The sequence below is a fragment of the Silene latifolia genome, chromosome 6 (assembly GCF_048544455.1).
Source record: "Silene latifolia isolate original U9 population chromosome 6, ASM4854445v1, whole genome shotgun sequence".
Taxonomy (NCBI): Eukaryota; Viridiplantae; Streptophyta; class Magnoliopsida; order Caryophyllales; family Caryophyllaceae; genus Silene; species Silene latifolia.
Genome location: NC_133531.1, coordinates 17,306,531 through 17,320,972, shown reverse-complemented (window position 1 = coordinate 17,320,972; position 14,442 = coordinate 17,306,531). Strand labels below are relative to the sequence as shown.

Genomic DNA, 14,442 nt, shown 5'->3' with positions numbered 1-14,442 from the left:
AATGAGCAACACTCCTATTCCAAATCCTCTTAAGTTTGATGCTCCATCAAAATAAAGGTCTCAGGAGTCTACATCGGTCTGGAGTATATCCTCGTCTGGGAATGACCAAGTATCTATTGTTTGTGCATCATTGATGAGATTTTCCGCAAAGAATTCGGCAACGGCGCGCCCTTTTATGACCTTTAGGGGCACATATTTGAGATCGAACTCTGAGAGCATCAGAGTCCATATGGCTAGGCGTCCGTTGAGGACGGGTTTTTCGAAGAGGTATTTGACTGGATCAATTTTGGAGTATATCTTGACGGAGTAGCTAAGCATGTAATGACGTAGCTTCTTCGTTGCCCACACAAGAGCGAGGCATGTCTTTTCGAGTTGTGAGTATTTACACTCGTACTCCAAGAACTTCTTACTAAGGTAGTAAATAGCCCTTTCTTCCTTTCCTACGGTTTGAGCTAGCATGGCGCCCATGGCTGTTTCGGTTACTGTGAGGTACAAACCAAGAGGTTGATCTCGTTGAGGTGGCATGAGCACTGGTGGTTTAGCTAATATCTCCTTGATTCGGTCAAATGCCTTCTGACAGTCATCATCCCACATGGTGTGGTCTATTTTCTTGAGCTTCTTGAAGATAGGTTCACAAATCATGGTGAGTTTCGATATGAATCGACTTATATATTGCACTTTTCCCAGGAATCCTCTGACTTCTTTCTCTGTTTGAGGTTGTGGCATTTCGATCAGAGCTTTGATTTTGGAAGGGTCTATTTCTATACCTCGTTGGCTAACGACGTATCCCAGGAGTTTGCCAGATGTTACTCCGAATGCGCACTTCTAAGGATTGAGCCTCATGTTGTATTTTCGTAGCCTTGAGAAGAATTTGCGAAGGTTCGCAATATGCCCCTCTCTATCCTTGGACTTGACAATCATGTCCTCTACGTATACCTCAACTTCTTTGTGCATCATGTCATGCAGGAGTGTAGTTGCGGTGCGTTGATATGTAGCTCTGGCGTTGATTAACCCAAACGGCATGATTGTATAGCAATAGGTTCCCCATTGAGTGACAAAGGCGGTCTTATGCATGTCTTCTATGGCCATTTTTATTTGGTTATAACCCGCGTACCCATCCATGAAGGATAGTAACGCGTGGTCTGCGGTATTGTACACCAGTATGTCGATATGTGGTAGAGGGAAGTCATCTTTAGGACTTGCTTTGTTTAAGTCTCTAAAATTAACACAAACACGGATTCTCCCATCCTTTTTGGGTACAGGTACTATGTTGGCTACCCAGTCAGAGTACTCGGAAAATTTGATGAACCCGGCTTTGAATTGTTTATCGACTTCTTCTTTAATCTTGAGAGCCCATTCTGTTCTCATTCGACGAAGCTTTTGTTTCACGGGCTTGAAAACTGGCTTGATTGGGATTCTATGTTCGGCGATATCCCTGTCGATCCCTGGCATGTCTTTGTAGGACCAAGAGAAAACGTCTTTGAATTCGTGTAGGAGGTCTATGAAACTGGCCCTTTCGGTGGGGCTCAGGGTAGTCCCTATCCTAAGTTCTTGGGGTTCTAGTTCGGTTCCTACATTGATGGGTTTGGTGTTCTCTATTACTAGTCCCCCTTCCCCCTCTTGTAGTATTTCTTTGGCTATGTAGGGAGGTATCTCAATTGAGTCTGGGTCTGGGTCATCCTCAGTATCATCGTAAACAGAATTGCACTCAAGATAACACAAAGAGTAAGCAGAACCTGATTTATTCATATTAAAGTTTGAGAAAAGTTGAAACAAAGAAGCCATCGATCCGTGGTCGGTGGTGGCAAAGGACAGATTGTTGAGACATTTCCCAGCCATCACACTATTTGAGGCTAAGCTAGGAAAAACAAAAGGAATGGGGGTGACGACAGGAGGAGACTCCTTAGTGACCTCTCTAGACTTCGACTCTGACTCCGACTCTGACTCCGACTCGAATTCATCGTCTTCTGGTTCTCTTTTGAACATCTCTCCTTCTCTAGTGGTGAGCTTGAAGAGTCTTCCTTGATTGTTGGCCCACTTGATTGATTTTCTCCATCCTTTCTGCTGGTTCGCGTTTGTTTCTGTGATTAACGCGGTAGGGTTGAAGTGATCGTCTTGAAGTATCATGGTAATGATCTCATCCTGCGCGGCTCTAACAAATCGATCTTCTCCAAACAGTAGACTAACAGCTTGTTCGTCTAAGCAAGGTGCTTGACGGGCTTTGACGGTAAGATCCGTTTCTGGAGGAATGAAGTAGCAATCGTGAAAGATCTCGATTCCGGCTAGCTTCCTTCCGAGGTAGTGCCAAGGTTCGGGAAATCCGTGAAAGAGTTCTTGACTTCCTTCCTTAACAAAGCATCCATTTAGGGTAGGGAAATATGGTTGGATTTTGACTCCTATGTGCTTACGGCTTTGAACTTGAGCGAGCATTTTGAGAACTTCCTCTTTAGTGGGTTTGTATCCTAGTCCAAGTGGTATTCTCTTTGAGTTGCCTTCCTTGTAGGGTGCGAAGGTGTTTCTTCGTGTAGGGTTCAAAGGCATTCCAGGGAAGTATCCCTGGGATTTGAGTATGTGGTTGACCACCAAGTTGGAGTAGGGATCGTAGTATAGGGGTGCCAATTCACTTTCTATGACACTTATGCTTTGAAAGCCCCCAAGTTCGTATACTGGATCCGCAAGGACTTGATTATTTGACTTCTTTTCGATTATTGCCTCGATGGGTGACGAAGTGATCGTCACCACTTTGCCATTTAGTGGGATCTTGATCTTTTGGTGAAGGGTGGATGTTACCGCTTTGGAAGCGTGAATCCAAGGTCTTCCTAGAAGTATGTTGAAGGAAGCTTCGATGTCTACTATTTGGAAGTTAACCTTTCGCTCAATTGGCCCTGTGGCTATGGTTAGGTTAACGAGTCCTACCACCTTTCGTCGTGTACCATCATATGCGCGAACACCTTGATTGGTAGGGGTCCAATCCGACTCCTTCATGCCTAGTTTGTATGCCGTTTTCAAGGGTATGACGTTGACCGCGGAGCCATCATCCACCAAGGTCATTGGCACATTCTTCTTTAAGCAAACGACAGTGATGTAAAGATCCAAGTTATGACTAGCGCCAAAGGGTGGCAAATCTTCGTCTGAGAAAGTAATAGGATTACTTAGCTTTGGTGATTCTTGGAAGACCAAGTTGACTACCTCGTCGGGTGTGGAGTTATGTGCTACATTTAGTTTGGCCAAAGCTTGCAGTAAAGCTTGGCGATGTGGGAACGAGCTTGTTACTAGTTGCCAGACTGAAAGATCAGCCTTTGTCTTCTGTAATTGCTTGAGCAAATGATCGGTGGAGTCATCTTCGTTATCATTTGGTGTGACAACGTTGGTTGGACCGTTTTGAGTAGGGATGTCATTGGGGCGGGGCGGTGGTGGATATAGGCTCCCCCGTACCCGTACCCACCAAGAAAAACTCGTACCCGTCCCCGCCCGACCACCCGTGGCGGGTACAAGTTTCCAAAACCATCCCCGCCCCAACGGGCGGAAATATAAAACCATACCCGCCTCGCTTACCCATTAACCCGCTACACCATAATTTTATTCGATAAATTTTTTCACAAAAATTGATTTAATCACTATTAATTTCCATTTTTTTTGAATTTATCTTTATAATTTTAGTTTTTCACCAAAGAAGTTGGTAAAAAACTTTATAAAACAACTATTATTAACATTATATCTTAATTATAACTAAATAAGATTTAAAAAATTGTCATAATCGTATTAATTTTTTTAATGATTGACGGGTAGGCGGGTATGAGGCGGGTAAGATGCAAAATCCATACCCGCCCCATTACCCATGGCGGGTACAATTTTCGTACCCACACCCGCCCCACCACCCGCCAAAGCTCTAGCCATCCCCGCCCCAACTGGGGCGGGTGCGGGGCGGTACCCACTTGTACCCGTCCCGCCGACATCCCTAGTTTTGAGTAGTATTTTGATATGGACGCCCCGAACGAGTTAAGTGGTCTACATCTTGGTCTTCACCATTTTGGACTATTTCCTTGACTAGGGAGTGTTCAATGATATACTCGTCTTCATCATCATCGGTCCATACTCCATTGACTGTAGCTAGTTACCTCATTCTCATGATTTCGTCCTCTAATTATGTGATTTGGTCGACTAGTTTATCAACCATGGCGACTATTTCATGCATAGTAGCATTTTGAGAGAAGATTAGTGGCGCATGTTCTTTAGGTGTCGCCTTGGGGTTATGTAGAGTTGTCACCACATTTTTCAATTCCCAAACTTGCCTATCCACACTCCTTGCCCATGTGATGAAGTCGGCAATGGTAGGGGAAATGGTAGAGTAGAACCCTTCATTCTCGATTGCGTGGATTTCATCTTCAACTTGAGAAATGAGGTGTGAACAATCTAAGGTAGATTCTTCACTTGTGATCACTAGAATTTCAAGAGGATTCTGAGTGTTGTTGGGTTTGCCTCCCGGCGATATTGGTAGTCGACCATCCTCAATCATGTCTTGAAGCACATTCTTCAGTTTGTAGCATTTTTCTGTGTCATGCCCCTTACCCCTATGATATTCACAGTACGAGTTCTCGTCCCAGAATTTGGATTTCTTTTCTGGTTCGGGAGTAGGTCCTATGGGTTGGAGTTTGCCTTGCTTCATTAACCTTTTTAGAGCATTGGAGTAAGTGTCCCCAAGATTTGTAAATTTCCTTGGTGGGCTACTCTTCTTGGATGGCTCGAGGAGGTTAACTTCATCGGTCTTGCTAGTGGAGCCGTAAGAACGACTTGTTGAGCCTTGATATCCTCGACCTACCATTTTGGACAAGAGCCCTTTACGGATGTCATCTTCAATTCTCGTTCCTAGTATGGTTAAGTCCTTGAAAGTTTTGATGTTTTGGTACCTCAAATGATTGGCATAGATGGGCTTTAAGTTGTCCACGAATTTCTCCACAAGGGTAGCTTCATCCGGGCGTTCAACTAGTTGAGTACTAGTCTTTCTCCACCTATTTAGGAAGTCGGTGAAACCTTCTTTGTCATTTTGGGTAAGAACCTCTAGAGTGCGCATGTTGACTTGGATCTCAGCATTATCTGCATATTGCTTAGCAAACTCGATCGCGGCATCTTCCCAAGTAGCGATCTTCTTGTGTTTTAGAGAGTAGAACCATTGTTTTGGGATGGTGTCAAGAGATGAAGGAAAGATCCTTAAGAACATCTCGGGTTTAATGCCTTTGATAGACATATAATCTTTGAAAGCACGGATGTGGTTCAAGGGGTTTTCATGCCCCTTGAATTTAGGGATATCCGTCATGTTGAAGTTGGCTGGCAATTTGGAATTTATGGCCTCATACTTGCGATTATTTTCCCTATAAATGTCATCCCCTTTAAGATACATCAATTGCTCCTCTAAGTATTGGAGTCTTTTCTCAGCTGCAGTCATACCCATGGGAGGGTTTTCGTCCCCGAAACCATTCACGAAGTCATCAACGATTTCACTCTCTCGAGGAGGCAACCTTGTTTCTACGGTATACATTCGGCCTTTGATTGTATCGAGGCGGTCATACACTTGATCTTGAGTAACTTGGAGTTGAGCTAGCGCGGTTAGGATTCGATCATTACCATCTTGGAGTTGATTGAAGTTCACGTCACTTGTTTCAGGCATCTTGGAAACTGGATAAGAGATCGACGACGAATCAAAGCACGATCGACCATTCTAACACACTTACTTGAAAAGAAATGTTTTGACTCGTGAAGTGGGTGTGTGCCACTTGTGTTGAGTGAGTTTTGAAGAAAAGACAAGTTTTGAAAAAATGTATGGTCCTAGTCAACTTTAGTGTAGTTGTAGGAGTGGACTCGAAGTGAGGTTTTGAAATGGGCTTGGGCCCGAATTTGACTTGACAAACGGACAGAGTTTCGACTCGGTTTTGCGCTAATCATGGGCCTTTTTTTCGAAATTTACACTTTAAAAGGGATTTTGATTTTACAAAAAAACGTCATGGTTTCGTTTAGAAATGGTGATCGCGTAAGGTACAAACATTTATACAAGCATTATAACGGGATGCTGAGTGCGTTTAAAAGGGTTTAGGTTTAAAGGGTGGGTTGCCATACCGAATAATCAAACCCGAAGTCTACGGAGAGGCTCGTACCAAACAAGAGTAAGGCCGATTCCTAGTCCATTTCCTCAAGTAGTGAAGGTCTTTGATACAAACAAGAGTAAGCATCATGGTATGGATGACGTCAATCGCTATCCATTCTTAGGTCCAAATAAGAATTAGGACCGTTTAGACGGGACGAAAGGTCGAATGGGTTGGGTTGGGCCTAGGAAGGCCGAATAAAACGATCTAGGAAGACCGAGTTATGAAAACCGACAATTGTCTTGTACAAACTATTCCCTAACCTTGTTCAAGTTTCACCCTTGGCTACACGTAAGTGTATTATCCCCAGCGGAGTCGCCAAACTGTGGACGCGGGCCCACGGGGGCGCTTGGGAAAGAAGAGAACAAGCATTTGCATTTTGTGGAGTCGCCACCAATTTTTATGGGAAATTGGAACCGTTCGAATACTTCGTGTCATGTCAAGACACAAAGTAGAGACATGAACACCAAGAACTCGTTACCCTTAGCATTTTATGTCTAGAATGACTCTCGTGGATGCCAATGAATACGGATGTTCACAGAGATCTGGAGTAAGGGGTGAGGGTACGTATTAGGAAGCTCTTTTGATCGAACACCTAATCCCGCCTGCCTCGATAGCGGCCTCTAATAATGATTAGGGAAGTTATTCATACTCGATATATCGTCGATTATATGCATGCAATGAAACATCCAAGTTTTGATCCTAGCATGTGAAAATTAGACTAAGTCGGTGAACAATTAATTTAACATGCAATTAGGTCGAAGTAGAAATTAAGGTTCAATTACATGTGAAAACATACAAGTGATGCAAAGTACAATGATAAATACAATAAAGGAAAATTACAATAAAAATTACAATAATTACATCGGGTTTAGTGATTTATGTCGAAAATACTTTTAAAACGGATAATTTAAGAAAAAGAATAAATGAATGAATTAACGAACAAGAATTAAGGCGATAATACGGATAGTAGTTAATTATACGTGAACTAATTAATTAGGTCAGGGCAGAACGGAAGTTCAGAGACAGAAATCAACCTGGAACAGGCACAGCAGGACTGCGTCCTTTGGAAGAGGCGCAGCAGACGCTGCGTCTGTTCCAAGGGTGAGTTCTGGCTGTGAAGCCGGAACTGCAAATCGTTAATATTAATTGGTGAATTTAATGATTGATTATGATATTTAGCTCGGATGAAAGTGATTTAATACATTAATTACATTTGAATGAGTCATAAAAGCAATAAAACACGGATGAAACGAATGTAAACGAATTAATTACATGAATGAAAGATTGATTAATGACACAGGTGAACTAAATAGGTTAAATATAACGAATTAATGGAGAACTAAACGATGAATATGACAATAGACAAGTGAAATATATCAAAGATCGAATTCCAGAAACTCAATATGAATGAATCGAATTTCTACAACCCGGATTGAGTTTAATGACGAAAACCCGCAAATATTGGATTACTTGGGATTTAAGTCGGAATGTAAATGAATTATATACTAATGATGATAAATAATATACATGTGAAATTATTATGCTATTACGTCAAAGATTGAAAAACAAACGAAAACAAATAAAAGAACAACGAACTAACAGAGGACGAAGGAAGAAGAAAGGAAGCAGGAACTGCGGCAGCCTCACAAAGAGGCGCAGCAGGTACTGCGCTCCTTCGAAGAGGCGCAGCAGTTGCTGCGTCCTTTCTCGACGGTTATCTTCTGGTAATCCGTAAAAAGTGTTTTAAACGTGGTTTTAGAAATCTGTTTTAATAAGTATTTTCGACATAAATCTTACATTAGTGATACAAAAAGATAAATAACAATAAATAAAGAAGGATTTACACCCTCAGACTTACATGTTTGATGAAACGAGATGAACTAAGTTATCGATTAGTGATGCTCGACTCGAATGTAACGAAAGTGCCCTCGTAGGAGGAAAACGATTAAGATTAATTAAGTTGATTGATTGTGGAGTTGGTCAAATTGGTCGGTCATGCAAACGAGGCTGGTACTCAGAAGGATCCGAGCTTACGTGGTCGAATGTTCAAGCACGTAGACGCCAAAAAGTAAGAACGTGGTCTAGAATGCAAAGGGAGAAGAGAAGGGGCGGACACTCGCGTGAGAAATATGAGGAGCGAAGGCTCCTATTTATACTAATCACGTGAAGGAATAGGGTTTTCGGAGAAACTTTGGAAGTGAATCTCGAAAAGATATGAAAAAGATACGAAAAAATACGCAGAAAAGGACCCTGGGAAGAGGCGCAGCAGGCGCTGCGTCCCTTGGAAGAGGCGCAGCACCTGCTGCGTCTGTTCCTAGGTGGTTTCCTCTTGCGGAAGAAAGATTTCCGTGTTTAATTTATGGAATAACGGAATAATCTTATTTTCCTTAATATTTTGTATGAATATTACGGGAAATTGTTTACCAAAGATTAAAAGATTGTGAAATATTTATAAAATATGGAATAGAAATATCCGGAACATTCCAGAACATTCTGACTCGGGTTTTAGCGGTTATCAGAAAATGAAGACGGTTTTAGGCCCGGACTCCAAATGTACTCTAATTACTGTCAAAACGACCGTATCGGCGCGTAGATGACATCTAAGAGGTAGACATAAATGTTTGAGCAATCACTTGACGATAAACTTACGAACTGTCACAAATCGTTCCGCGTACCAAACATGCGGCCCGATCATCACCGGGTGGTTTGCGGGAGGTGCAGAAATGAGGTATCTACACAAGGTCATGAGGGGTTGGTGTGATTAAATTTGAACTCGATTGTGGGAAATACAGATAATAAGATGTAAGAAAAAAGTGAAAATTCTGTATAAAAAATTAGATGATTAGAAACCACCAGGGGTTGTCGTTACATAATATCCCGTTATCCCATTGATTCATACCTAGAAAACCCTTCCAGTTTTCTAACTTGACAATGAGATGAAGGTTATCAATAAATGAAAAGGACATCTTGTCTTTAAGATGTATGACCAAAACAAAAGATCAACTACATCGTGAAATTCGCAGATATTGGGGTGGAATACTGCATAAACTCACTGAAAGTAGAGATCCTAAATATGATAAAATGTTAAAACTACGATACCCAATTACATCGGAGGCGATTTCTTCAAGCAAATCAGTAATTAGTACTCTATACTCCTAATTAATCTAATGAATTAAAAAATAAAATTGTATTTGAACATAATTTGTGCATCGATAAAGAAAGAGACTTACCATGAGAAATGTTAGACCATCTCCAAGACTCCAACCATGCTCAATACCCTTTCTCATCTCACTCTCTCTTATCACTTCTTACTTATCCACCTCATTATTCCTCAACATTTCAATTTTACACCTTCAACAATAATTTACACTTATTCCTCATAACTCTCTTTCATCATTTATCTCTCTTACTTTAACACACCCCACACATTTTTTACATTAAAAATCTATTTTCGTAATTTGTTCGGATTTACAACTCGATAATTACCGACTTCAGTTTTATTTTAGAAAAAAAAGTAAGACGTCCATTAGAAAAATGATATCTAATAGAGTAAAGAAATTCAATGAAATAAGAAAAGAAAAAAAATGTGTGGATATATGTCAATATTAATACCTATGTGTAGAGAGAAAAAAATTAGAAATTATGATGTAATTATTATTTTCAAAAAAGATAATAACATAATAATTATTGGTAAAATTAAAAATTGAGGGGTAAATAACTGAAAAGATAATAACAATCAAGTACACCCAAATACTGTGCCAAATTCAATTACATATTCATCTTTGTCCTTTTGTGACAAATTCAATTAAAAATTGTACTTTTTCTAGTGCAAACCCCACATTGTTCTCCTCGTCTTCTTCCTTGATTTTTCACGCAGTGTTTTCTTCCTCATATAATTGAGGATGTATCCTCATGGTTGGAGTTCTAATTTGTTCTAATTTTGCTATTCCTTAATTTTTCAAGGAGTGTTATTCTCATGGTTGGAGGTGCTCTTAGACTACTCTATGGAGAAAGATTGATGAGAGAAAGTAAGATAGCCTCCATGATATAGAGAACGGAAGAGGAAGATGTTAAGCGGCGACAGCTGAGAGACATGTTTCAGAATTTTTTTAGGTTTTTTAATTTTTATTTTGATTTAGATGAGTAGCAGTAGAGGGTAGTGTAGTTAGGCGGGAATAGAAATTACCACGGGCTGACACGTGTATAGTTAAGTCTTTAGTGGTTCTTGTATTATAATTTTATATAGATAGATATATAGATAGATAAAAATGTTACAATCTAGGATCAAATATTCGTACAAAAAAAATATAGGATTAAATAGGTACGGTTGTTAAAAAAATATGTACCTTATGATAGATGAAAAATACTCGATTCTTGCCTCAAATACCTTTCAAAAATACTAAAATTGTGGTACGATTCAAATAGATTCCCCCCCCCCCCCCTCCCCCCCACCCCACCACCCATCTCGGTCATTTGTTGTCCTATTCCATTTTGAAGTATCTCAGCCAATTATTGTCTTTTTCATTTTAGTAATTTATTTGATGAGCAATTTAATTATTTACACTCAATTTGGTTCACTTGTCATCTAACAATTGACTCTCTCCTCTTTCCTTGATATTTGTGCCAAAACCAAGGTACAAAAATTCATCGGGGCGGAGGGAGTAAAAATAAAAGTATTGAAGACCACATATAATGTAAACGGGTTAGGTAGGGTGATTGTGTGGTTGAGATGAAAATATGAAATACCGGCGGGATATTAGTTAAAAAGTGATTCTGTAGTTGAGATGAAGTACATGAAGTGTATCCGATTATTGAAACTAAACCTGCCAAACAATGACATGCCCGAAAACAATAAATGAACCCGACACAAAATTAAAGGTCTGGGTTAAGGTCAAATGATTTCTTTATGTAAGTGGGTCGACAAGAAACGACACTAGATTTAACTGGGTCGTGTTTAGATTGAACTCTTTAAACACGAACCGACACAAAAGACCAATTCATGGATTACAACTAGTTGTACGGTGTAAAATCCGAGCTTTGTAATAACGTAACCGAGATTTATGTTAAAAAATGTGACCTTTATTAGAAAGTATTTGAACTCTCCATTTACACATTAAAAATATGAACTTTGAATTAGCTCAGAAAAAAAATACATATAAACTCGGATTCTTATACCTTGGTTGTACAATATTCTATATATAACTAGATGTATAATCCTATTTGTGACAAAAGACTTATTTACTAAATTAAGCCTAATTTTCTTGATTCTACCTCGCATAATTATACTTACACCTTATATTGCCATGACACAAAAATACAACTCAAACTCGACACAAAATTAGCGGCTTACAATTAAGGCTTGATGACCCATTTATATAAATGGATCGACACAAACGTAAGACCAGATTTTAATTAGTTCGGAGTTGAATTGAAAGGGCTGATGACCCGTTTACATGTGAGCCGTACCCGACAAAACGGATTTTATTGTTCCGCAAAAAGTAAAAGGATTTGCAAATTACGAGTGTGGGAAAAGAAAGGGGGAATCAATTGAATTGCAGAAACCCTATTTCCTTAAATGCCGTAGAAAATGAAGAGCAGAAGAAGAAAGAAAGCGAAATCATCATCATCATCATCAAACAGTAACAAACCTTCAGAATCCAAGTACTTACCACCCGAAGTTTGGACTCTGATTTTCTTATCGTTGCCGGCCAAAACCCTATTAAAATCCAGGTGCGTATGTAAATATTGGTGCTCTATTATCGATAACCCTAATTTTATGAACATGCATTTCAAACTTTGTAAAATCAATTATCGGAATACTACTAAATTATTGTTAGCCCTCCAGGGTTTGGGATACCATGGAAAGGAAGGGTGTTTGTTAACAATTCGTGATGCTGAAACTCTTGAAGAAACCGATCGCATTTTCAGCAAATCTGATTCATACAAGTACTATATTATAGGTAGCTGTAATGGGTTGCTTTTAGTCGGACAAAATGGTTTCTGTAGTATCCGCGAAGAATTGAGATTGTGGAACCCTTCTATTCGCAAATCATTGGTAATTCCCGCTTGCCCAGTATGCCCACATCAAACGTCTTTGATCGACCGTGGTTGGTATTTGTTTGGGTTCGCCCCTGATACTCAGGATTATAAAGTGGTGGTTTTCACATTTGGATTTAATCCGGATAAAAAGCCTGGAAAGTTGTATGCCGCAGTCTATACACTCAGTAATCAACGATGGACCAATAGAATTGATCCTGTCAATGTCAGTTTTTTGAACACTTATAATTGGTACTGGCTATTTAATTCTCTGTCAACTGGAGTTTACTTTCAAGGGGCAGCATACTGGCTTGGACGAAATGATAAAGGAAGTAGTGGATTATTAACTCATCTTGGTTCCTTTGACTTTGATAATGAAAATATCACTCTCTCGGAACTGCCATTTAGTGTGGACGAAACAGGCTCCTTGAGGTTTCTGTTTCTTCTTGGGAAGTCACTGGCGGTTTTCAGTATTTCTGAGCTAACTTCCAATATATGGGTACTAAAACAGAAGAACAGAAAGGAGCGATGGACTCTCTGGTTTTTCGGGCAATCAAGTCGTGATGGTTATAAACTGTTCAATGTGCACGATGGTTCAACAAAAAAGATTTTCTATTGTGATAGGGATGGTGGCTATTTTGTTTATGGGAATAAGGCTTATAATATAGTTAGTTGCCAAGTGCATGAGTTGAATAATTCTATGAGATCCTCTTTTAAATTGGAAGAGTATTCGGAGAGCTTGGTGTTGTCCAAAGAATATAAAGCCCGTGATTTGAGGGATTACCCATGAATAAAAGAATACGACTCTGTTTTGTTTTACGAATGGTTTTGGGAAGAACCTGCGGCTGTTATTCAGCCAATCTTGAATATGTTAGTTACTATCATTTCTCTTGCTCTATGTGAATAAATAATTCGTGTTACATAGCTTCGTTTTTCTTGGCATTCTATTGGCCGTGTATGCTTTGAATTCTGCAGATATGCTTAGGTACTTTTATATTTCTTTCTCCCAACTATTTCTGTATTCTTCATGATTAAATAATTACCGTTGTTAATATCAATACTGAATATTTGCTTGATATGTAGCAGCTCTGCAATATATATGAAACTTGCTGTCATTCTTGATAGTTAACCTACAATTGGTTACATACTGAGTAGTAGGAGTAAATTGCTGTGGAAGTTCATATGAATGAGTGAGCTTACATGCTGAGTTGTAGGAGTATAAATATTGGTACGTGATCTGAATTGGTTACTTGAGATGTTTTGAAGTTTCACATCTTGTACATGAGTGGTTTACGATACTTACTTGAGTATAAATATTTCCGTTACATGCTGAAGTTTCACATCTTTCGCGATGTTCTGGCTTTTGGAGTTTTTTCATTGTGGGTGTGTGTTTTCCTTACGAGGGGAAAAGATTTAATATGAAGAGAGAGTTGTGATAATTTGGATACGCAACCTCTAGTAAGCATTTGTTTTTGGATGTAAAAGTATTTTGTAGTCGCCTCATTAACAGTTTGGGGGATTAGACGCAAAGCTTTTATTTCATATTGGGTGGCAATGTAGCATGCCATCTGATAAGGTTGTTTAGAGTGTCACACATGTCTCGAGTTTAAAACGTGTGCATCAAACTAGTCATTGTGGCTATTCAACTAAAAAATTAACCAGTTATTTATACAAAACAGTTTTGTAAGTTTGTTTGTGTGAACTACTTGCTTCAGTAGCATTATCTATACGTGCGTTTGAATTTACTTTTCAAAGAAAGGATTAAGTTGTCGCTGCTATCACGACTGTTGGAAGTGAGGATCTAGAGGCTACAAAGGTGAGTGTTGCAGTTTATATATACAATGATTGACGATGGACTGTCAGAGACAATGGCCTCAATATTGACAAGTTGGATTTTAAGCATACGTATGAGTTTCGTGGTTTTCAGAATGGCTATCATTTTCGAGGGGTAACACAGTAGTTTGGATATAATATAATGATCAATATTATGGTGCTGCTAATCATAGGGAATACCGGAAACACCAACCCATCTTGTTTCCCTTGACTAATGTCGAAAAATTCACCTTTTCCAAACTGCCATATACTTGATGGTTTTTGTTTCTTAGGGAATATGACTAGCTGTTTTCTGTGTTTCTTGTGTAAGTTCCCGCATATGGGCGCTGAAACAGGACAGCGGAAGGGGGTGTAGAGTGTAAGGTTTTCAGGACGTGCGTTCAACTTATTGTCGATTTAATTTATTCAAGTCGTACTCAAAACGGTTTCTCAA

The 14,442-nt window shown here is 39.5% G+C and overlaps 1 protein-coding gene across 1 annotated transcript; it reads left to right on the top strand.

Annotated features, from left to right (window-relative positions):
* Positions 1 to 11,727: 11,727 nt before the first annotated feature.
* On the top strand, positions 11,728 to 12,966 carry LOC141587641 (F-box/kelch-repeat protein At3g23880-like). Its single transcript, XM_074409115.1, has one exon. The coding sequence runs from the start codon at positions 11,728 to 11,730 to the stop codon at positions 12,964 to 12,966; it is 1,239 nt and encodes a 412-aa protein (XP_074265216.1).
* The last annotated feature ends 1,476 nt before the right edge of the window (positions 12,967 to 14,442 follow it).